The sequence below is a fragment of the Zosterops lateralis genome, assembly GCF_965231275.1.
Source record: "Zosterops lateralis genome assembly, chromosome: Z".
NCBI lineage: Eukaryota > Metazoa > Chordata > Aves > Passeriformes > Zosteropidae > Zosterops > Zosterops lateralis.
Genome location: NC_139800.1, coordinates 48,015,884 through 48,041,959, shown reverse-complemented (window position 1 = coordinate 48,041,959; position 26,076 = coordinate 48,015,884). Strand labels below are relative to the sequence as shown.

Genomic DNA, 26,076 nt, shown 5'->3' with positions numbered 1-26,076 from the left:
CTTGTAAATAATACTTAGAATACAATATTTCATATTGGTGCAAAATGTACAGTCAAACACAGAACATGTATTGCAAAATATACAGAATTGTTCTACTAACAGAACGCAAGGATGAGCAGATGTTTAAATACAAGAGAAAAACTCCATCTTTTATAAATTACATTTTAAAAAAATCTATTACTACACTAGGTATGTTGCTTGTAGACAAGTTACCACAATATAGTGACATGTAATTTTCAAGGCAGACATTGAGAAACAAGTTATAGCATTAAAAGCTAGTTTTTGAGACAAATCCACAAGTAAGTGTGTGACAATGCATTACTAGTTTGAGGCACAGAGTGTGGAAACCATTTTCAAACACTTAAATGCTTATACTTATACGCTTTTTTTTTTTTTTTTCCTCCTCAGAGAAGTAGGCAGATGCAAAAGGAATAAGCACTAGACAATAGACAATAACTTGTCAGCTTACATTAGTTTATTGGTTCAGGATTCTTTATTATCAATGTATTAGAACATTCACAAGAAATGCTATGAGACACCTTAAGAGTATCCTGATAATAAAACAGCATTCATACAACTGTGTAAATTGGATGATTTAAATAACCAGAGGTGAAAAACAATTATTTAAGCAATAGTTAATTTATAGTTTAAGAAGAATTAAGATGTCATCAGTCATTCATAAGTAGGATAGATGCTGAAATCTATAGTGAATTACAAACTTTAATGCTTTGTATTCAAAGTAGAGATGTTGTCTTCCAATACTCAGAACTTGTAGCTTCAAGATACTGATTGCTGCTAGCTACACCATTGCTAACTAAACTATCACAAGGATAACTTGCTTTGGGCATGTTTGGAATGCTAGAGTTATACAGCTATTGCTATGCTACAGATCCCCAAATTTTGCTTTAAAATAGCAGTGAAGGCTTTATAAGCACCCAGAATTACACAATAAATACTCAATAATACTTCAAGCACCTCTTGCTACCCAATTTGGCAAGATAAGCAGCACTAAGAAATGAATGCCACAGTGAGACAAGGTGTTAAGTTTGACTCGGGCACCCTTGATTTGTGCCTGCTTGCCTTCAGAAAGCAAAAGAGTTTGTGTGGCACACTCTGTGATGGTGAGAGAAAGGACTGTAAGTCACCAGACTTACAACCTTTCTGCAGTCAAGCACGAGGACAGGCTCTCTGCTTTTCAACCTGCAATGATCTGTATGGGGAAGAAGCTCTGCCTTGTATGGCTGATGTTTATATTGGGAGTTACTGCCAGAGGTGTAATAGGGATAGATATGCACAATATAAATGAAGCCGTATCTTCTGAAATCAGGTTGTCCCCTAAATAACACACTTGACTAGTGCAGAGTGACATGCGACACGGGTATGCTCCCAGGAGAGCTCAGAGGGATAATTACACCAGTAACACTGCCCTATTCAAAAATACTTTGCTTTGGGATAGATCTTTAATATCTACAAATGTTTATTTCAAGACTTAACTTTTTCAGCACTGATCTGCTACAAAACCTTTTCATAAACTATCTTCCCAAAAAATAAAGTCGCTCTTTCAGAAAACATATGTTCAATATAACACACTTGCATTAGTACAAATTCTCTCCTGTGTCTCCAGACAGAGAAGCCATAACCAACACTGAAATCTCTCCAAAGCAACATAACCAGGACTCTAAAACTAGAAGGGAACTACTCCATTAATTACCATGGTAAGCAGAAACAATGCTTCCAAAACACACAAAGAGTGCACTGTTTCAGTGCACATATATGGGTTTACAATCAATAGTCACTGTCCTGTAAACATTGAAACTGCTGCTCTAACTGCAGGTTAAGGTTAGTAATTTGCATTTGTTTCACTGCAGTCCACACGTACAATACCTACACTAACAAAAACAACCCCCCCCTCAAACCCATCCCAAAACAAAACCCTAAAACAAAACATTCCCCCCCAAAACAAAAACAAAAACAAAACAAAACAACTCAAAAAAACCAACCCCAAAACCATTAAATAGCAAAAGGAATGAAGGCTTTGAGCTGCATGTCTCCTGCAACTAAGTGTCAAATCAGTAAGTGTTGACATTATAAATAAAACCTGAACATTATTTTATGCATTATAAAAGCAGTCTAGTAAAATCTAAACCATAGAATAGCAGCAAATTTGCTCAAAAATGTACATGAACTTTCAGTCAGTCAGCTATAAATACATTCTGCAATGTGAGAAGCAATCTCTATCCCCAAGCAGGCTTTCAAGGAGAACACAGTGTTAGACATGGATAGGGATCAGGAACAATGCAGCCAGAGAAACTCCTAAACAATTGTATTTTACAAACTTGTTCTCATTGTTATCTGAAAGTGCATTTTTGTATCTGTAGAATCATCCCCATATTTACAAAAAAAGTACAAACATTGCAATTTTGCCACACCCTACGCCTATCTAACCTGCATTTTCTGTTAAGTGCAAAAAGTATAACGAAGTTATACATATTCTGACACATATAAGATTGAAGCCTGAAAATGAGGCAACGTTGTCGCCGGTGAATCCGAGGCAATTCAATAGTTGCCAAATCTTTGATGCACAGCTGTTAGATGGCTAAAGGAGAAGCTGAAGTAGAAATTAAAGAATAGTCTAAGCCAAACTGACAGAGCAGCATTCAGAGCAGGAACTCCATTCCCCCACTCTCCGCACACATTCACCAGCACATGCTCATACCTTCATTACTAGTTTTGGTACAGAGCGAGGCCCAAGGGGCAAGAGGGCAGCCTGGCAGAAAGAGGAAGATGTACAGTCACTCTGAAGGTAGTAAGGAAGACTTTTGAGGTGCAGGCTGAAAGAGTGTCTACTGCCAGGGCACGACTCCAATGAGCCCCCAGTACTGTTGCTGGAATATAGACTGGAGACTATGCAAGACAGAGCATACCTACCATCAGTACATTATTAAATACATCTGCAACCAAATCTGTTGTGTCTTCAATGTAAAGCCTTTTAAGTGTCACAACAGCTTCTCTTAGCTTCTCCTCCCACAAAAAGATAATGATTTAATTATAAATGTTTCATTTGATAATGATGTTTATATGCCAATAGACTGCTACAGAATCACAGGCACGCATAAATGCTTAGCAATTTGAAACGTGATATTCAGATCAAATACATTATTTTCTCTTTAAAGAAATGAAATTCATACAATATTTGTAAGAGGGTAATCGTGAAGATTTATAACAATCGTCTGTAACAATTCATTTAGTTTTGTTCCTTAGTTAAGTCTTGCAGTGACAGCTTCTTCCTAGTTTTTAAAATGCTACAATAGCCATTGCCATTGGTTTTAGACACACAGATGCTTGACTAAAATCTAGAAACAGCAAGCAGAGCTCAAACTGCATAAATGCAGAGAATGTACCCTAAACACAGTTGTGCTTTCACTATATTCCCATCACGTCTTGTTGGAAAATGCAGGTCCTGCCTCATGTCCACAACCAGTGAGAGAAAGATCCAGAAGTGAGTGCTATCAGAATGCTGTAACAGGGCAAAAGCTGTATAATTAGGCACTGTGGAAGGAAATAGAATAAGGCGTATCCTTAAAGGGGGTGTGCACATGTATGTACACATACATATATACACATATATAAACAAAAGGTTTTTGGCAAAATAACCTTATCGCCTAAAAATCAATGCAGTGAAAACACCAGCAATTTAAACTGTACAAATCAAGGGTAAAAGCCATGGGAAAAAAGCAGCAAATTTTCTGAAGTAGCACCTGTATCTCAGGGATGAGCTTTTAAATTTTGGTTCTGCTAATCCAAGGCAGAGGTAATACATTTATCAATCAAAATAGATTTTAATCAACTTCACTAATCTGTGGCATTGGGGTATTTGAAAGGAACCAGGTTTTCAGGACCTTTCTCTCCCCAGTGCTGGCAATGCCTAAGTAGGACACTAGTAAAAGATCAGGAGAGTGTACCTCAGCAGGAGAGATGCTAATTGTGTTATTTGTGCCTGCCATGGTTTATAGGCAAAGTAAACAGGCAGTGGAGAGAGGATGGAGTGTGCTCAGGATAGCAAACAACCTACATCTCTTCTCTGTCCACAGTTACAGCTCCTGGTCCTGTGTCCCTGATGTTACTTAACACCTGTTGACATAACTGAGCCTCTTCCTCAACACTTTTGTTGCTGGATTATTTGAAGTACTTGGCCATGTGACCACTAGGTTCTCAAACAATACTACTCAGTCAGTAGGGAGAATCATCTATCTGTCCACTATCACATAGATTAACTGCATTGTTATGTTCAGTGGAAAGGCTAAGTCTAAATGTTTCATAGTAACTGCAAAGAGTTATCCCCTCCCTTCATGCAGGCCTTGCATACTTTAGAAGAAAATATGAGACCTTCTCAGACATCATATGCAATGAAAATGTGAGAAAGAAAAAATACACACACACACATACATATATTCTTGATATAATGGCCTTTACAGAACTTGAAACTAGAACATCTTAATAGAGGGCTTAATGGTGAGTTTCTCCTTTTAAAAGCTTTACAGGGCATTTCCTATCTCAACTGGAATCTGTTTTGCCACCAAAACACATTAAGCATCATCTTTTGATGCACAGAGGCCTTATATACTAAGCGTGTTTTTCTTAAGCTATGTTTTCATTCCAGTGTGGCACTCATCTCCTCAAATATATGGCAGTTGGTTTCTGGGAAAAAAAAAAAAAAAGAAAAAGGAAGGAAAAACAAAACTCAAAGCCTTTTTGTCCTCCACCAGAACCCCCTCTGGAACCTGGGAAGAGCTTACATTCATATTTCAGTGTCACCTTGCTACCATGTCACCTTGCTATCCCAAAACAGGCTTGTACAGAGTTCCAGGGATGGGAAATCTCCAGGAAGAATATGCCAAAGCAAGGGGCTGTCTGATTCAAGTATTAAAACAACCTGTGAGTTTCATGCTATTTCAGATAACAGAGACAGAGCAAAAGGAGAGACAGCCAGGTCCTCAACAAGCCAAGAACTTGAAACACTGTCAGCTACATGGTGCAGGATTATATATGCCTGTAAAAATACTAAGACACAGTTATTAACTTGGGCTGCAAAAGACAATTTTAAGTACCAGCAATCTTAAAATTTATGCATGTTTTCTCTAAGAAAAAGCCCAGCTTCCATTACTGAGTCAGCAACTGGAAAGTAGACCATGCATTCTTTCTGCTGCCCCAAGGATACAAAACAGTTTCTCTGTCCTTCTGGACAATTATGAAACAGCAGCCCATTCCATATTTGCTCTCTAATTTGTGAGCTTCATTCAGAGTGTGCACATCCTGAAATACAACACTTCATCCTCCCTACTTTGTAATGCTGGTACCAGGATGCTAGAAGAGGTCCATGGGACTGATCCCTCATGCCCAGGTTCTAAGACAACCCTGTGTTTAATGATCAGGAAGACAAGGCTTTTAGGTCTGTACTATCCAAACTATTTCCTTCATAGCATGAATCCAGTTTTCATGTTGAATAAAACTTAAGTTGTAGTCCACACTGTGGGACCTGAAGAACATCCCCAAATTTAAATTAAGAATTTAAACAATTAAGAAAAGGTTTAACTGAAAACAGAAGTCATTCCTCCAACTGCATCTCTATCAGAAAACTGAGAATGAATCACTAGATTGAAAGGAGAAGCTTCAGGCATCTGCCATTTTCCATAGCTGTTTTGTCTCTCTTCATAGCTTTAGCTGCATCATTCTGTTGCTATAGATAACATTCGGACCCATGTTGCACCATGACTGGAAAGTAGAAAGCACATGTAATGATCAGCTGTTGCTGAAGCTGGCACAGTGCTGAGTACAGACTCATCAACAAGACCCAGTGAGAACTGCCTCAGCACATAAATGGCTTCATCACAAAACAACTTTTGTGTATTTCAAAGTTACACTTAAGTCCCCTGAAGCAGCTAGAGATGTTTTGCTAGACGCACTGGCAAGAGGAATGCCCCTAAGGCTGACACTCCAGTGATGAACTCATGTCACCCACAACTGAAAGAGTTATTACTGTGCAACAGAGGACAAGTAAGCCCACCATATGGCTAAGTGGGCTCTAGCCAACATGATTTAACAGCAGATGCATACAAGTGGCAAAACCTTGCAGGCCCCACCCACAAGTGGCTCACAGAGCCTTTGTGCATGATGTTGACCAAAAGGGAAAGGTTCAGTCCCTGGGGAACCAGGTGAGATGAGACAGCAGAGATGTGAGTGAGGAACAACATGACTACAGCCATGGATAGCAGATGCAGATAGTGTATGGCAGGACCAGCATGGCTGCTCCAGCGCCAGTCTCCAGCACAAAGCTGTAAAAGTACTGGATCCCCACACCTTCAGCAGATGGGTAAACACGGACAGGTGGTCTTGGCCTCATAGGAACTGATGGAGAAATAGCTCTGAAGAGCACACACTCTTCCAAGTGAGAAAACACAGTCAGTGTGTCTCTGGGCCCACATCTAATAACAACACCCAAAAAGACTTGAGAGGCCTGACGAGGTAAGTGTATTTTCATGATGCCTCTCGTATTCCCAGTTATTTGAAGCCTAGAGCATGCTACATGCACACTAGAGGCTTCAATAGCTGCTAAGGCTTCTCAGCAAAGTGATGCTGTACATCAGTTCAGCTCTAACATATGACTGTGCTAATTTACCTAATTGAACAGTAAGTGGTACTTCTTTTAACCTAATTGATGATTTGTGAGCTTGCTGTTATATTACAATCCAAATGAATGAAAATTAAACAACACAACTGAAGACAAAAAGTCTGATGTCAAAGCTAACTGTTTCAATGATAGAAAAGAATTGGTATAACATACTACTGCCTTGAGTATTCTTGTTCTTTTTTTGAGAATTGTAGCTGATTAAATTCAAATGCCTGTTAAAAAAGGCTTTGGCTGAATAATGAGAAACTAAGCTACAGTTGAAAAATTGCTATACAGGCTGTTTCCCCTTCATTCATGCTGTCCAAATACTGTTGAAGTAAATGCTCTGAAATATTTTGACTCAACTGTTCTAGCACTTTCTCTCTTCCCAGTGCACTGGGATCCTTTTACAGAAATAATCTCTCCTGTGTTTTGTGTTTTTCTCTTTACACTTGTACTGTTTCAGCTGTGCTATTTGGACTGATCTAAGTAGTTTTCAGCAGCTCATGGTTTTGCCTTTTTTTTTTTTTTTTTTTTTTTTTGTTTTTTTGTTTGTTTGTTTGTTTGTTTGTTTGTTTGTTTGTATGCTATTGTGAGCATTAATTTAAAGGAATACATTTTCAGTTATAGAACAATTTAAAAAAATCTATGGATTTTCTTTAAGAATGAACTGGGAGGAGGGAAGGCTATTTTGTGAAGGCAAATGCAGAAATCTCAGTATCTTGGAATCTCTTTTTGGCTGGGAAACAGCTTACAGAAAAGCAACCCCAAGTAAACATTTCATATGAGACAAGTGGTACATAATAGTTACTTGTGACAATGAGGTACTATCTTTGAAAGACAAAGAAGAACCCAGTACTATCAAAATGTAATGAAAGGCACACTCATAGGCAACACTCTTCATGATTTGTCTGCACTCAGTTTTACTGAACAAGGGTGGTATCTACCACAGGTCCCCCTTAGCGTCCTCCTTCAGAGACTAACATACTGTCCACTTTCAGCTCTTTCAGGCTTCCAGTTTTTTTCTGCTTCTGCTTGGATTTTTTCAACATATGGACCTAAAATTGAAAAATTTAAAGGAAGTTGAGTATTAAAGTATCTGTAGTCAATAAGTCAATAAGTTGATCTAAGGCAACTAACTAATAACCAAGCAACAAGCTGAACTGCAACAGAAAAATATTTAAATACACAACTATCTGGTGCACCTATCCTTGTAAAGCTATACGATTTACTGCTTTTTTTACATAAACATATACACATTATGTATACATATATGTAAACATTATGTATATGTATGTGTGTGCATACATAATCCTGTACACACACACACACACACACACACACACATATATACCCATATATAGAGATAACTAGTCAGTAACCTGGTAGAAGAAGAAATGTTTCTCACTGAAGGACAAGTTAGATTTGCTCTCTTTCCATTATCCTCCCACTTCTTCTCATGAAAAGAAAAAGTTTTAACAAATTCTGGAACTCTGAGATATGACCCTCTCTTTCAATCCTCCTCAGCAAGGGGAATTGTTCTGGTAGCCTTCCCAGTACAGCTACATATCCTCTGAGCTTGCCTATAGCAGCAAATGTCTGTGAGTTGGAAAGCCATTCTTAAAGTAGCAGGCAAATGTGCAGACTGGTGTGCACCACAGTCACCTACTGCAAAATGTTTATTTCACAATTTCAAAGTCAACAGAGAAGTTAAATTATTAGGGAGCTGATGTTATCTTTTATGTACAAATGGAGATAATCAAGAAAAAGTAGACACTGACTACTCGAGTCTCTTTTTCACAGACCCTGTTCCTCTCTTATTCATTTTTCTCCTTTGCTACTACTGTTTGACAGACCTTCCCTTCTCCAGCAGACTGACTCCTACCTTGCACACTGCACTACTACCATGGCCTTTATAACTGCCCTACTTCAAGAAAAGAAACACTGTCGGCATATCTCAATACAGAGGAAAACTTGAGTCACTAGGCCAAAGCTCAGGGACTATTTTTTTAAACATGAGCCTCGTCTGAGCCAGTGGACAGAGCCTTTAAACCATCCTCTTTAGAAATTGGTATGTCAGTTACCACACAGTGCTAAGCAGCTCCTTTATGGTTAAGCAAGATAATACAGTAACATCCAGTGTAGGAACGAAGTCAAATTGCTAAGAGAAATCTACACCCAGTACCTTTGGTCCTGCAGCAGAAATTATGATCTGGCCAGGTGCCTGAATCCAAGGCTCTCCATCAACTTGAACTGGAATTGGCTTTAGGAGTGTTACACGGAAATACGAGCCTTGGGCTATGCGGATTCCTGATCGAAAACCACCTTGGACTTGACCCTGTCAGGGAATAAAAGCCAGGATATCAATCACTCCAACTAACAAGCAGTACAAATACTAGCTGCAATTAAAGTAGGTGGATATTATTTTATTCTCACCTGACATTTTAAGTTTCAGCTAAAAAACTGTTTAGGCAAAACGAGGATGCCTTTACAGCCCTAGCATTAATTTTTTTCAGCTAGTCCAGGAGGGAGAAGCTGGATACCCCTGCAGGCTGCGGGAGGCAAAACAACTCCAAAAGCAAAGCTGGCTGTACACAAAGGTTGACCAAGAAGCATACACTCACAAAGGTCTTGTTTGCTTTGGCTTCGCCGTTGGTAACACAGTAAATACTTCTAAAAACACCTAATTATACACACATACCTCAGCACATGTGAAATTCCAAAGTCTAAAAGCAGTTTATTAATCAGAGAGAGAGTTTTTCCAAACTCAACACCATATAGCTACAGAAATACATACATACAAACACTGAATTTCTTATACACATACTCAACTACAACTTAACAGCTGAGTTAACTTTTAGAGTTAACTGTAGAAGTGAAGCAAAGTGAACTTTACTGCTGCACATACTCTTGGCGAATGTGAGTGGAAACCAAAAATGGGAGTAAAAACCTTAATATCACAAACCCAAAATACAGGTTTGTTAACATTTATACTCCAAAGCTGCTTCTACTGTCACAAAAGATTTAAGAATCTCTACCAAAACAACTCTTCAGTGTATTTTAGAAGATCTAAATTACAAAATAAAGTTTACCAACACCAAAGTTTGAGCTCCACAATATGTAAGCACTCATCTTTTTGGATTAGTTATCTCTAGTTACCTGACCCCATATACTTTCTCAGCAGCAGATTTCTTTAAATAGTGGTAAGATATGAATAAAAAAATAACCTACCATCCCACAAGACTGAGTTACTAATAGCAGACCATTGTAAAATATGTAATACATGAAAGAATTAAAAAAGAATTGCATAAGTTGAGTCATAATATTCTTTGCAGAACAGCATACCACCTGCTTGATGCAGCATTCAAATCAAGAGCAGCAAGTATCAAATTCTCAGTGACAGGTGTTGAAAAGCCTGTGGCAGATGATTATGAAGCAACCTGTCTTGATGGAATCTCCACTGTGATTGTGATGAGGTACAACAAGACTTTTTGCAAACATACTAGGTGAAAGGTGCATATTTTTGTAATATTAGAATAAAATCTTGTTTTCATCCCATGAACTGTTCCATTTGGACACCATGATATCTGTTATAAGAAAGCTAGTGCATTCCATAATACATACATATATATATAAATATATATATATTAAAAATGTATAATTTAAAAAATATACATATATGCACACATGTATGTTTATCTACTTGGTTCAAAGTCTAGTTAAGTTATGAAGCATTTCCCCACTGATTTTTAACAAGTTCTCAATTCCTGTTACTTCTTACCCAACCTTAACAAAGAGGCGTAATTTTTAGGACTGTGCACTTGCAATGCACTGTTTGTTACAGAAACAAGCCTGTCCTATAAAATAAATGTTTCTTCTGTGCTTGCTGGGATGCCAACTCACCATGTGAACGACGCCAGTCACACCAACCACCTCCAGCAGGCCGTCATCAATGCGCGGTTTCTCAAAGCGGTTGTCACTCTCAGACCCCCAGAGGTCGGCCCCAGAGCCCCAGCTGTGTGGAGAGCACACCAGTGACCACCCTGTGGGCTGCCCCTGGGCACACTCTGTGGTGCCCTGCTAAGGGTGGCTGGTTTCTCAGGCTTCAAAAACTACACACTCTGCTCCCCCACCAGCTGGAGGGAGCAGTTTTCCTGCACTGTAAAAGCAGGAAATGTTTTTCTAAAATATGGAAGAATTTTTATCAGATCTTTTCATAAAAGGAGCAAAGTAAATAGCTTCCATTGGAAATAAAATGAAGAAGGTAACTCTGTAGAGTTTTAGTTTGCTGGGAAATACAGGTTACAGCTAAACTAACCCTTAATTTTCAAGATTAAAGAACTTAAAATAGCTCTTACTGGTCTTGACAACATTCACGGAAGTTACTTAAGAGAAACTAAAGCTAAAGATTTCATTCTTGTACCTGAGCGAAAGCACTTGTAGTTAAGCAGATATTCTTTCATGCACTTCAGTCCTCTGAAATGCTTCTGACACTTTCAACCATGCTGCTTTTTGTGCAGTACTGACTTTTCCCACTCAAATCACTTGCTTACTGTTTTGGCACATGAACTTCTCATTGCTTAATTGGGATCTTTTCTTCTCCGCAGCTCTCATGTGCAATGTATATTTGTACATTGGTGTACATGTGCAATGTATGTGCATGTGTGTACATGTAAAAAGAAGTATTTGAATACAACATTTTCAGACTAAAATACAAAGAGATACAGGTTGTTTAAGACAAGATGGTACTTGAAAAAATAAAAGTATGGCAGGGTAATTACCTGCTGGTTTTATGCAAACAAAAAACATGCCTCTATCAACATCACATGTAAGGAAGCCAGATCTCTTGTGGGTTTAGCTTCCACAAGTTACTTTAGGTCCACACAGGTGTCAAGGAAGCACTTACAGGCCTGTAAAGGTGTGGTCTTCCATGGCTACAGGTAGCATCACACACTCCATGTATATTGACCAGCTGCCTGTAGGACCTGGGGTTGAAATAGATCTGGCCTTCACTGCAGGAACTACTTTGGTACCCAATCCCCAGCATGTCAGAAAGTGTGTGCAGGTTTGATTGTTGATTGCAAGTCGATTGCTTTTGATCCTGTACCTGTTACTTAACCATTTGACTTTTGATGCTCAAATACCAAGCAGCAATTCTACACACACAGTCCAGCATGAATCCACAAGGGATCCTTCCTCTTGTTTTTACCTGGGTATATTAATAAAAATGAGTCCTTCTATACTTGGTAACTCCACCTCGTGCTGGTCCACTTGCAGCTTTATATCCTTGTGAAGGTTTCTAGTGTGACTGATCTTCTGCAGCCCAACTTTCACATAAACTCCCTTGTTGTGAAACCTAGGAGCAGACAAGCATCTTGTAACTAAAAAGTAAGGCCACACACAGCACTCTTTCCTGTACGTATACCACTATTGTTCTCCAGCAGGTATGTTTAAAGAGTTTTTCAATTAAAACACATTTCAAATTCTTCTAGCTTTACTGCAGAAACAAAGCATAAACCATGAACTGCTATTTCACATACCTTTACATAAGGGATGATTCTGCTCTTGAGGCATGTGCCAATTGTGAAATTTTATTACAGAAAAATTGTCCCTTCTTGAAGCATTGCCTAAATACAATGCCTCTTTGAAATGTAAATTCCCAGGTTTGAAGATTACATTTTTGATTAAGACTTAGAGGTCATCATGACCCTTTTAAAATTGTTTTTTTGTGCAGTGCTACAATACTTATGGCAAAAAAACCTTTGAAAATCTTTGCTTCACACATTCCTAATTAATTTGAAATATACTTAGCTGCAGAAATTTAAAACAGGCTTAGTAATCTCAACTTGTGACAGAGCTCTAACATCTCTAAATTTAGAATAAAAAAAATGAGTAAGATTTTTTATGCCATCCCTAGAAATGGTCAAATATTTTAAGAATAACATAAACAAAAGTCAGTTAAACACACAGACTATTTTCTTCTATAATGGAAACCTTTGGATACATGGCCTTCAGGGCAACCTTAAAATAAAAAGCATAAATTTCCATTATTTGACCCTACTAGTACATTGGGTGTCATTGGAATTCAACTCTGCAAATCTCTCTAGCATTATGTCTAAATACCATAGATATTAAAGTGGGGAAAACAGCCAGTGAAGGTTACAGCCGAGTCTTCAGACAGAGACTTTTCAGTCATCTTAAATTATTACATTGGGAATGATTAGTCCTATGTCTTAACAGTTTAAAATAGCACCAAATTAAATATACCTCATGTAACACCATTTAACACACACTTCTGCTCTATGCAAGATGTCTATGCTAAGACAGGTTTTATCTAATTTGGATACAACTGGAAAATACTGGAATAACAGTAGGAAACATAACACTTGCAATATCCCCAAGAAGTATAAATTTTTGTTGCATGAAGAAGGAAGCCTTCAGAAACTCAAGAAATACTTCACAGTGCCCTAACTGCAGAACACTTGTACATCTCTGTAAAATAAGTCTAAAGTTGCATTAGATTGTGTAAAATTTTTTCCTGAACCTTGCATTTAGGAAACTGCTTGCCACAGCAATCTCCTGCCATTTTGGATGGTTCAAACAAGATGAGATCTCTTCTGTAGTGTGCAATCCTAAAAACTGCTCCAGGATCCCATGGGAATGATTTGGATGAAGAGCCAGATGCCTCCTCAGCAAGTTCACTGACAACACAAAGCTGGGAAGAGTGGTTCATATCCCAGACAGCTCTGCAGCCATTCAGAGAGACCTTGACAGGCTGGGGAGATGGGTAGAGAGAAACTATCTGAAATTCAACAAAGAGCAAAGGAAGAGTCCTGCACCTAGGGAGGAATAACCCCATGAACCAGCACAGGCTGGAGGCAATCTGCTGGAAGGCAGCTCTGAGGAGAAGGACCTGGGGGTCCTGGTAAACCACAAGCTGTCTATGAGCCCACTGTGTGTCCTGGGGACCAAGAGACCAATTGGATCCTGGGTGCATTAGGAAGAGGTGAAGGTCACCTGCAGGTCAAGGGAGGTGATCCTGCCCCTTTGCTCAGTGCTGGTGAGGTACATCTTCAGTCTGGGTCCAGTTTTGGGCTCTCAGTACAAGAGAAACATGGAGGTCCTGGAATAAGTCCAGTGGAGGGCAACAAAGATGATTAAGGGACTGGAACATCTCTTTAACCAGGAAAGGCTGAGGGAGTTGGGCCTGTTCAGCCTCAAGAAGAGAGGAAACCTTATCAATGTCTGTAAGTATCTGAAGGGACAGCGTCAAGACGACAGAGCCAGGGAGCAAGCAAGGACAAGAGACAACAGGCAGAAGCTGATACACAGAAGTTCAATCTGAACACGAGGAAGAATTTCTTTACTGTGTGGGTAACCGAGCACTGGAACAGATTGTCCAGAGAGGGTGTAGAGCCCCCCTCACTGGAAATATCAAGAACCATCTGGAATGCAATTCCGTGCCAAGTGCTCTGGGACGACCCTGTTTGAGCAGAGGTTGGACCATATACCCACCCAGTCTCTTCCAACCTGACCCAGTCTGTGATTCTGTGAATGAAGGTGGATGATCTATCATTAAATTTTACACTGTGAAGAAAACCTCATATAGTTTGGCACTCACCAAGGCAAAGACCATCAATGTCACAATATACACTATTTTTATCTGCCCTGCAATGCAAGATCAGTGTTGAATTCCTGCAGGGATGTTATCACTGCACTTTGAGCTGCTAGCTAAATGTAAGCAGTCCAGAATGTGTAAAGAGACTACTGAGTGAGGCCAGAGAGCACACAGCTTTTGAGACATTTATCAAGCCCATATTTCTTCCAAGGACTACCTGCAATTTCTGTTGCCACAACCTCAATCTTACTGTTCTGCACTCAAGAGTAGCCAGTTCACCAGCCAGCAGCTGCTGCATCTTGCATTAAGTAGATAACATTTTTAGTTAATTTACTGGAAATAATTTTTTTAAAAGCTAATATTACTTACTGACTATAGAGTGTGCACTTGCTTATCATGGGGAAGCATAAATTCAACTATTTTAGCAGTCATTTTCACAGGCAGTCAAATGTAAGTATCATGTGTCACCACTGTTAGCATGCACAAGCTTTTGGCTTCTGCAAAAATGTACCTCAGTATCAATTCATTATTTCATGTTTCCTTTTCAGAAGTATACAGCCCTTCAGATTTGGGGGAAAAAAAAATTCTCTTCTTTTCCACAAGTTCTTCACATCACCCCTGCAAGAATGATACCAAGACATTGTCCACTTCACTACAGATGCTGCACACTGGGAAATGACTGAGATGAAGATGACAGGGATGAAAAACACACACGGCAATAGCAATCAAAGTATATCCCTTAAATGCAGTGGCAATAAGAAGAGGATGCATCTTTTGAAATGCTGCAGCTTTGCAAACATGGAGCAGTATACTTTGAAGAAAGAATGAACATAACTTGCACATTAACTGCACAAGTCCATCTAGAAAAGTTTCACCTATTAGAATGGACATTGCCATTCACAAAAGCATTGCCTGATTTTACTACCTAAGATGCTTTTCAGTCAAGTGTATTGAAAATGCAAACCAGTGCCTAACATTAATTTATGTACCAGGAACCATCTTTACATCAACAACTGTATTAGTCAGCTTTTAAGAAAAGCACGATGAGCAATGCCTGTAATGACAGACAGAACACTACAGGATAGGTCAGATTACACATCATTGCACTCATAACAGTCAGAGAATATTTTTAACAGTTACAGTTTGAACACTGCATAGTTGTAACTGGCTGTAAGTCTGGCAACCAAGAGACAATTTAGAAGGCGTTTAATCACAAACATAGGGGAAAGCAAACAAAAACAGTTTCTGTAAGGAATTACTAATTAATTACATAGACATGATTTGTTTTGCTCATCAATTTCAGCAATTATGGGAAGAAGAAAATGTCCCATTATTGGTTGATATGCATGCCAGAGAGGAAGAAGGTCTCTGTTAACACGTTTTTAATAACATTTTCACTTGAGATACAGAGAGTTTTTTATCCTTAATACCAGCATGTAGGTGCTGCAACAGCACTAGGCAAAAATGGAAAAGGTACAGAAGAAGTTCTGAACACTTCTGAACCATGCTTATTGCTCATGTAGCAGCACTGTCCTCACTCTTCCTAAAGACTTTGAGCAAGAGATACTTCCACTATCTCAAAATTTCACTGAACTCAACAATACAGTTATTGTCAAACTAAGAATACTGAATAACAATGACATGGCTTCCAAAAACTGCTTTGGTGCTCTCTCTTGGAAGAGAAAAAAAAAAAAAACCCAAACCAAACCCAAACCAACAAAACACAGCAATTTTGTGTCTGTGACTTCCTGGCCTAGCTTAATTCCTCCTTCTCCCAGCTCTGCCACAAGCAATATTAGTGGAGCATCCTGTCGCATTTAAGATTATCAGTTGTAGTGTAAATTGGAAGTAATGCAATACCACAGAATTGACCTTCACACCTGGTTTCCCCAGGATTACCTGCTATTAAATTTCCCTGGTTCTTCTTCTCTAGCATGATGGAAGTCCAAGCTCAATTCTGCATCAATGCCAAGACCACAATAATTGTTCATTTGTACAATCTGACCAAAAGGAAAAGAAAAGGTATCATTTCCTGCTTACATTTATAAATGAAAAATGAAGAAATTCCAAAGCTTTTCAACAAAAGCAAGCTTTGCAGATGACTCTTCCAAGTCACTTGCATCTTGACAAGATTCTGGAAAACATTTTTCCAGAAACACTACACTAAAAATAAAGCTGCATGAACAACTGTTGACATGTGTAGTCATTATTTCCAAAGTATCAGAAACCTGAAAATTTCATCTTAATTAAAAGTAACAAGCATAATAAGGAAGAAATAAAAACAAATGCAGAAATAAAACCAACTCAATTTCTCAAAGCAGTTCTATGCAATAACTTCACAAGCTGCTGAACATTAATGCCACTATTACTTTTGGCATCAGCCATGGATTTAGATTGCATCATTGGGAAGACTTACTTACTTTGGAAGATGACCAGCTTCACTTCACCTACTCAGCTGCATTTTAACTAGCTACCTATATGCCAGCCTCAAGTTCCTACAGATTTTGACCATTTCTTTTGTTAAATCTTCCTTTGCATGCTAGTTAATTCCACAGCTCTTTTATCCTAGGCCTTACTCTCCCATCCTTCATCTTTAAAAAGCAGATTAGGCACCATAGGAAAAAAAGCCTGTGTCCACCAAGTGAAAAGTAGCTGGAACCTGAGCATCTTAAATCCTCCAACTGACTTATAATGCCAGGATTTTCCAGTAACCAGACTAAAATCTTGGACAATTGCTACCACTCTTTTTTTTCCAAGCCTCCTTGTCCAATTTCTTTCTTTAATCTGAAAAGAGACAGAACCAGGATTCATATACAGCTCCAAAATCACCATCTACAATCTAGATTTTTATTTCCTAAACAGAAACAAGCTCCTATGAACCAACTGACAGTGAGTTTCACAAAAAAACCCCCATCAAATAAGAGATAGCACATATACAGGCACACAATAGCAGTAAAATGACACAAGGATTTACTTCCTGTACATGCTAGCAACTCCTAATAACTTCTTAAACAGTGAAAGGAAAGATGAGAGTACCTGTTGGGGAAGGGAGTGTTTTTGGTTGACATTCCAGTTTTACAACTGTTTTGGAAAGTGTTTTGGCATTCCTTCCAAAGCCTTTTCTTATTTGAGAAATAATTTTCTGTTCAGCTGAAGCAAATAGGAATGCCATTGCCATGTGAATTAATCCTCTATCAGATGCTTTTTGCTAAACAGCTACAAAACGTGCTCTGCAGTCAACTAGCCCTGCCAAAACCAAAACACTAGGGCCAGATGTATGCTGTATTCACTAGGAAACAGCACAGTAAGGCCCAAGCACAAACACAAGTGAGCAGTAAAATTAAACTACGTTAATAACCATCCTCTTTGTGATTTTCACTAGAACAACAGTTCCTAAGAATCACACCCAAAAGATGCTCAGCTCACCTTGGGAGGCTCAGGTTCTACAATGCCATTTTCTGCACCTTCAGCTGGCTCTTCTGCATCCAAAAGGATAGTCCAGCGATCCATAAGAACATCATCCGCCTCATCCACAGAAACCAAAATAGAGTACGGGTCCTCCCCGCTGTAGCCAGCTCCCCAGCGCAAGACTCTCCCCAAGTCATTACCTGGGCAACAGTGAAGAACACCAAAACATGACCGTGTTTCACCATCAGTGCATCAGCCCTGTTTTACAAATCACACTGCACCAAGCTGCTCCAATCAAGTCACAGAATTAGTTTGTTTGGAAGGAAAAGTTAACTAGCAGAAAAAAAATAAAATCTAAGTTGTGTTGTGTCTGCACAAGGGCTTATCATTGCATACAGACACACTGGAGCATTTCCACAAAAAGTGGCAGAAAAACCTGTAATGCAGTTGAGATGCCAGGGGGCAACTGAGTTTGCTGTCTTACAGCAATGGCTGATGAACTCGTGGTTGTTGGAGGAGGATAATTTGCCCTCCCAACTCCTGCCCACCCACCCACACACACATGTATCAACACTCCTGTTGACTTGTTTTTCCTGATGCTGTTTTACCGAAAGCATGACTGATATTTCCTTGAAAAGCTGATACTGTGGTTTACTTTCCAGCACCAGCTAGAACTGTATCTCACAGCATCTCAGCTGCAAAACTATGTCCTATGTCAGACAGATAAAGATAAAACTTCCCAGAGGCTTCTGAGCTCAGCAGAAGAATGGTTCTTGCTGTGATTCTCACCTGTTCCCAAAGGTAAGATGGCAACTGAAGGCTCGGAGCACACCAGCTTGTGCCTGATCTCCTCAAGCGCACCCAGGACCCAGCCAACGGTGCCGTCCCCTCCACACACCAGCACTCGGAAGGAGGGGACTTTGGAGAACGTGTGGAACCTCCATTGTGAAGTGAAGCACAGGGGAAAAGTTACAATGGAATACAGGAAATGCAAGGTCCCAATACGCTATTTAAAGTAACCCAGTATTATTTGATTTCTGCCCAGCCCCTTTGCCATCATTTCCTGCATTAAATTCAACAAAGTAAATGGAAAATTATGAAGTGGTAGATAAAGATGATTTTAAAAAGAGTGAAAACCATATTCCTCTAAGATTCTTCACAGACAGAACTATATGGTTAATCACTTTCTTTTTCAAGGACACAGAGACCAAACTAGTCATATGAACATCTGTAACTCTCTAAATCCTAGAGGAGATGTTGATTATTGGTGGTGTTTTTGTACTTAGTCATAGGAATCACAGTACATTTTCTTCTTCATAGTACTGTTTTCCTGGTGATGCTTACCTTTTGTGGCTTTTCATCCCATATACCAACATATGATGCAAAAGAATTGTTATTTCCCACTGCACAAGAAGCAATGAACAAGTGGGAGCATTTTGCCATAAAGCTACAGAAAGATTCCAAAGCCCAAACAAAACGAACTAGTTACTGAAGTTGCAGTTTGAAGTGCATTAAAAAGACAACAGAATTGTAAGTTCTGACAGAAAAAATAATTTGTGTAGCTTATCTTGTCTCCTATACAAGCTGCATTTTTCCCACAAAGCTTTTTTTCTAAAGATCTTGTCATAACAAGTTTTTTATTGAAGTAGTAGTTAAGGAATGAGGAATAGGCTACAACTATTGCTTTCAGTTTTATGAAGCTGTAACAAAGTGGGCTTCATTAAATCAAGTCATCAATTCCTGTCTTCCTACAAGCACATTATGTTCTGTTCCTTGTAGAAACGTTGCAGCTGTGATCAGGCAGACCCTGTTAATTCTGCAACTGTGGCCAAGTTTCAAGAGTCAAAATAGAAAATTTTATTATACTTTCCCGGTAGTTCCCATGAAACATCAGAAGAAATAAATGCAAATTTCCACCCTCATTAGGAAATGTGACATTTCTCTTTCCCTTTCCATTCAAATATATAATCTATTTATTTTCAATAATTATTAAGTAAGTGCTATTGTAAAGTGCATATAACTTTTCCAGGGTCAGACTCTGCTAGATTTGACAGAAGTACATACATCAGGAACTACTCCATTCTCTTTTCTTTAGAGAACCCTAGAAATATGTTCTCATAAGAACAGTCAGAAGGAAATTATCCACTGCCCTGGTCTTCAGGCACAGAACAGAAGCCATTTAGATCTTCGAAATAAGTGAATCTAGTCTACCCTTTCAAAAAATAACAAAACAATGTACATTTAAAAAAATTTTAAAACATTATGACTTACCCAGGCAATGGGCCCCCATTGGTAAGTTCAAAGACTTGATGTGGGTTCAGCAGCTTTCTAAAACTGTACAGCAGATCCCGACCTTTTAGACCACCACTTTTTGGATTCACAAATACAAGCAATGGGCAAGAATTCTGCGGTATCTTGGAAGCCTGAAAGAAAACAAGAAAAAAGATTAGTCAGTAACATGAAAAGGCAGAAAAATTACTTCTGCATCTCAGAAATATTACCTGATGCTTCCTTGATGCCTACTAAAAAAAAAATCCAGACTCTATAAATAAAAAGATTCAATGTCCAGCCAATGGACAGGTTAACTGCTGATCTTGCTTCCCTAGGAATTGAGGGCTCCTTAGTCCACTCCAAGTACACATTTGAGCCTAACATTAGAAACAAAGGCATTGTAAGCAGCCCTTCCTACACATTTTTAGTAAACAGTTTAGGCCAAAGAACAGTGTGAGGGATAAGAGGACAATTAAAACACTTTCCTTGAAGAGTGAGAACATCTCCCCAAACCAACTGAAAAATCTTTCTTTAGTTTTGTGGTTGCCTTAGAATGCATATCAATTTACAAAGACAAAGCATTTAAAAATGAAGATGTTTGGGGCAGAGAGTGGTGTAGCTCTCCCTGTGAAATTAGAAGCTGAAAGCTTCTTTAAAAAATACATAGGCCAAGCTTTTTCATCATGAGGATTTACTCACGGGGGCCAGTGTCTTATGACCTATTGAAGCCACTGCTAAAAGGACTCTCAAAGCCTCCAGAAACTGCAGAGGAGGCCACTGGACTTGGCAGAGGTGAGATTTCCTAGAGCACTCCATGGACTGCAAAGAAACAATATCTGCAGCCTCACTCAAGGTCAAAACTTGTAGCCAACAGGATGCACCTTGGGACTAGTTTTCACCCAGCTTGTTCACCCATAAATAGTTCTGTAAAATGATTTGTAAATGATTCTAGAAAGGTTAGAAAACACCAGCACACCTTTCATCCATCATGCCACAAGGCAGGGGTGCAGGTATATGCCAGGAAAGTCCATTGGACATTTCAACAACTGCGCTTCTAAACAGAAACATTTGCCATAGTCCCTAAGTTGTGGTAATTCTTATTTACAAATTGGACGGCATTCAGGAAACAGCAATTTGTCACGCAGCTGACCGGATGGATTCAGGGAACAGAACAACAGTGCTAAATATAAGTCAATTTAGACAAGAATGATTCAGGGGTCGGTGAGGCAGCAGCATGACCACAGCGTGAAAGCATGTGGAGAGATACCAATAGCTACAGACAGGAGGAGGCAGCACTCAGACAGCCCTTCAGCTGCTGCCTGTGAGTGACCACCGGAGACCATGATCTGAGATGACCAACAGAGAAATCAGGTCAAATTAATGAGTTAAATTTGTGGGGATGCAAAATAGAGTCTGACATTGAGATACCCCAGACTTGTGAGCTGATTTAGGGACTTTACAAACAAATGATTGTTTGGGTCTTCACAGTACTTGAGGAATTTCCTTTAATGTTCTTACTGCAACTCACACCCTGCCAGATGTGTCAAGATGCTGACAAACACATAAAAATCCTTCTCTAACACTGCCTGCATGAGAAATGCTCACTACCACCCAGTGTGACTTGTCTCTTGATAAAGAGAAAATACATTCAGAAAAGGAACACTAAGCAGTATAAAGGCTGGTGAAGCAGGCACACACTGCCCCTTCTTTACTCATCCTTCAGATTCTACGAGACATTCAGCCTGAAAATATATCTGTTCTCTTGAAAAATAAATGAGCCAAACAAGGGCTGTTTTAGGGGACAAAGAGCTGAAAGAACCTCAATGTTTTATTTTACTGGAAAGGTTCCACTGCAGGCAAAACAAGTAGGCTGATGATAAAGAGGCTGAAAGCTGTGCACACAGCTCTCTCCAAAGGAACCACCTTCATGCTAAACTGACAACTGAAGTCAAAACACCTTTGCCCTCGACATTAAGGCATTATTGGAAAGGAGAAACAATCACTTAAAGCATGTCCAACACATAACAAGGGTAATATATTCATTTCTGTTAAGCACATGGAAAGGATATTTGTAGGCAGCAAAGGAAGTCTGTGGAACATAATGCCTGCCACTGTCACAAAAAGGATTCCTTGAGTATTAAGTCAACAGCTCAAGGATCCACACATCCCAAAGAGACAAGAGGATTTCATCCCCTAGAGCCATTCCAAGCATTAATGGAAGAGTAAGCAGACAGAGCTCTAATGTTTTCAGAAGTAAAGGCTATCTTGTTATTCCATCAGTTCCTGCATCATCATCATCAGTAACCCACTTAGAATAGCCCTTTGATAATCACAGAATCATCGAAGTTGAAACACAACTTTAGGATCAAGTCCAACCTTCAACCCAACATTGCCACTGTAATGCCTAAACCACTCAACCACATCACCAGCACCAGATCCAGATGCCTCTTAAACACCTGCAGGAATGGTGACCTCCCTGAGTAACCTTTTCCAATGCCTGACCACTGTGACACTGATAATTTTTTTTTCTAATATCTGATCTCAGTATCTTGTGTCTCAGATTAAGGCCATTCCCTCTTGTTGTCTCACTGCAGGCACAGCAGGAGAGAGTGACCCCTACATCCTTTCAGACTGACCCCACACCTTCCTTTCAAGGAGTTTTAGAGGGCGATGCAGTCACCCCCTGAGCCTCCTCTTCTGGAGACTAAACCCCAGCTCCTTCAACCATTTCTCATAAGACACTTTGTTTTCTGGTCCTCTTGTGATCATTGTTCCCTTCTCTGGACACACTCCAGCACACCAATGTCCTTTTTAAAGTGAAGGGCCAGAACTGGACACAGGATTTGAGGTGTGGCCTCACCAGTGCTGAGTACAGGGGGACAATCCCTGCCCTGGTCCTGCTGGCCACTATTTCTGATACAGACCAGGATGCCATTGGCATTCCTGGCCACCTGGGCACACTCCTGGCTCATGTTCAGCCAGATGTTGATCAGCATTCCAAGGTCCTTTTGCACTGGGACACTTTCCAGCCACTCTGCCCAGCCTGTAGTGCTGTATGGGGTTAAATCCTATGAGCAACAGAAGGCAGAGCAGCTCTGAAAGGAAATATCATGTCCCATGGGGTAACAGAGCATACTGTTCCCTTCTAGCACTCCTTGTCCAGCTTTTACTCTGCCCTACTGTCTCTCCTGTCCACTTTCCATTTCTTCCTCGTCAGAGCTTTTTAAGTATCTAAATTTAATCTCCAGCCATTTCAATTTTCTGAACAATACCAGCAACCTGAAACCTCAGGCTTGGTATAATGCCTGTACATTTGTGGGGTTTAAAAAAGGGGGGTTAATGGGATAATAAAATGAAAAAAATATGAAGTTCTGCAGCTTGAAGTAAACAAAAACATTTTCAAAAAAGAGTAAGAGCAAAGAGACCGGCTGAACACTGAAGTCTAACAAATACCTCACCTGAATAGAACAAGAACATTTGATTATCTTCTCTTCTTCAGGAAATCAGTTTCTAAAAATACTGGTTTGGGACATTCAGAAGTGACACGCTGAACACATGTTTTATATTACTTGCTTTTACAGGCATGTTATAATGCATTTGGTTTAAAACCAAGTAACTGAAATAATTAAAAAGCAACTTAATGGAATCACAACTATTTCTGAGACATGGTACACTGTAAACCATTCAAAAGCACAGCTGTGTTTTGTAGAGTTGTCTGAGATCTTACCCAAGTAACATTGTTGCAAATACATATTGACAGTTTTTACTGTAAATTGCCAACTATATTTCTTATCAAGTGTCAATACTCTAACTAAAAAAACCCAAACCAGTTAAATACCCTGAATGCTACTAAGATTCACAAGCAAATGTCTGGAACTAGTAAAAAATCTTTATGTAGCGTAAACTGAAATCTGTATGTAGTGTAAACTGCTCAGTTTACTCAAACCCACCTTTGTTAAGATATCTTCCAATGTAAATTCCTAACTATACACATTTAGATGCAGCTATTCAGAATAAAAATAAGTGTTCAAGAAAGTGCTTGTCTTTACAGTGAACTTGCTTCCCAACACAACTCTTCATTAAGCTTAAAGGAGTAAGAAACACTGCTAAATCCCGAGATAAAATCCAGCTTCTAAGAAAACAATTATTTTTTGATAAAGATTAAAAACTCTTGACAGTTTGTACTGTAGAGCAGAGCTGCTGCTTTGCTTTCTCAAGAGCACACTCTTTGTTACAATTACAGACAGCCAAAAGTGTAGCACCCTCATGCAGCACAATTTAAAAATTTTCCTTAATAAAACCCCATAGGGGACAGACGAGTGAGTTTTTTACTGGGCAGAAGACCGTATGTGATTCACAGCCCAAGGACTCACTTCCCCCTTTAGCCCTGGCTTCAGTGCTGTGCTTGAGGAGTGAAATCTGCAGAAAAGTTTTGTGTTGGATGGCATTCAGGAAGGAATTTATTGCTTCTTTCTTAGAGACAGCTGAAGGAGGCTGCATGACTTAGACATTCTGACAGTCACTGTAAATTGCTTAATTTGTTCGGAATAGCACAACATTGCTTTAAACTAGGGCAAGATGTTTATTATCCATGCTAATCCCCTCTCCATTGACTGTACTGTGTAATCATATCTAACAACAAAGCAGAACAAGGCGTTCTGTGCCACCAGCCTACTGGTGTGACAACCACAGCACATCTTCCCGGATGGTGGACTGTCTCCAGAAACTGCAGATACCTCTGACAAGTAGAATGCAACATTTGCAAACAGCTGCCACCATCTTCCACGTGGAAGGACTCACAATGCCCCAAGCACAAAATTTTCTTCACCCTCAGGCCAGAAAGGACTCATTACCTGATGAGAAATTACGTGCAAGATGTCACAACACTACTGGAGCAGCAGTTGGGTCAACCCCCAAGCCTTTTCTTTATTTTTTGGCATATTGCAGAAATGGAAGAATCATAGAATCATAAAAGTTGAAAGAAGACCTGTAACATCATCAATTCCAACCTTTAACTGAATACCACGTTGTTGACTAGACCACAGCACTAAGTGCCATGTCCAGTCATTTCCTGAACACCTCCAGGGATTGGTGACCTCACTGCTTCCCAGGGCAGTCTAATCTAATGCTTGAAAACTCTTCCAGCAAAGGGTGAAAAAGGTGACACCCTTTCAGAAGGGTGTCACACCCTTTCAGAAGGGTGTCACACCCTTTCAGAAGGGTGTCACACCCTTTCAGAAGGGTGTCACACCCTTTCAGAAGGGTGTAAAGTAGTCACTCATGTTTTGGCTAAAATGCTCATTTAACTACTGTGCTTTTAAGATGTAAATATTTGTGTGAGGATTTAGTAGAATGAATGAAATTGAAAGTTTCATCTATTTGGGAACCTTCTACATATTTTCCTGCTACTCTTAATGAATCTGGCAGTACACCAGAGGGCATTCCACTAATAAAAGGCATTAGTGATAAAGCCACAAAAACTTGTGCTGGTATTGGCCTCATACAACTGTATTTCCTGGTACTGTATTTAAATTATCACACACATAAACAAAGACTAATATTATCATAGGCTAAAAAGATAGCCTGGGTTGGAAAGTACCACAGGAAGTCATTTAGTCCAACTGCTACCCAAAGTAAAGACAATAATCAATCATTACTCTACCTAGGTAATTAGTGAAAGGCATAAGCTGGGTGAACAACCATACAAAAAGCAACACTTGAAATATCATTTAAATTAACTCTAGGCTCCTTTCAGTGAGATGACCAAATATAAACAACACATGCTGAAATGGAAACACAGTGTTTGTGCCTTAGTACCCTCTCTCCTGCTTATGTATTAGAAATTGATGCCTAGGAGTCCCCTGAAGTGGAGTTTCTAAAAAATATCTTGCATCAGGTAAGAGACAGCAATATCCACATTTTCCTGGCATCAAGAAGTCATCTTAAAACATATCCAATGTCAGAAAAACAAACATATGTAATCAACAGTGTGGAATATGTTCAACTTCACACCACGGACACCCAATATAGGCCTGTTAAAAATGAAATTTGGGGTGTTTGTCCTATGATGTAACAGTGGAAAGCCACCTCAGTGGCACGTGGCACCTTTCCT

The 26,076-nt window shown here is 39.4% G+C and overlaps 1 protein-coding gene across 2 annotated transcripts in view; it reads right to left on the bottom strand.

Moving 5' to 3' along the window:
• The window catches only part of DGKQ (diacylglycerol kinase theta), a gene marked incomplete at its 5' end in the record, with an annotated part of 88,794 nt that continues 62,718 nt past the window's right edge, over window positions 1-26,076 (bottom strand). For both annotated transcript variants that reach the window (XM_083883116.1, XM_083883117.1), the window contains 8 exons: window positions 1-7,725; window positions 8,853-9,005; window positions 10,571-10,682; window positions 11,877-12,023; window positions 16,185-16,285; window positions 17,712-17,893; window positions 18,483-18,631; window positions 19,965-20,116. In XM_083883116.1, coding sequence (XP_083739242.1) covers window positions 7,627-7,725; window positions 8,853-9,005; window positions 10,571-10,682; window positions 11,877-12,023; window positions 16,185-16,285; window positions 17,712-17,893; window positions 18,483-18,631; window positions 19,965-20,116 — 1,095 coding nt within the window. In that variant the 3' untranslated portion in view covers window positions 1-7,626. The remainder of the gene's footprint in view (window positions 7,726-8,852; window positions 9,006-10,570; window positions 10,683-11,876; window positions 12,024-16,184; window positions 16,286-17,711; window positions 17,894-18,482; window positions 18,632-19,964; window positions 20,117-26,076) is intronic.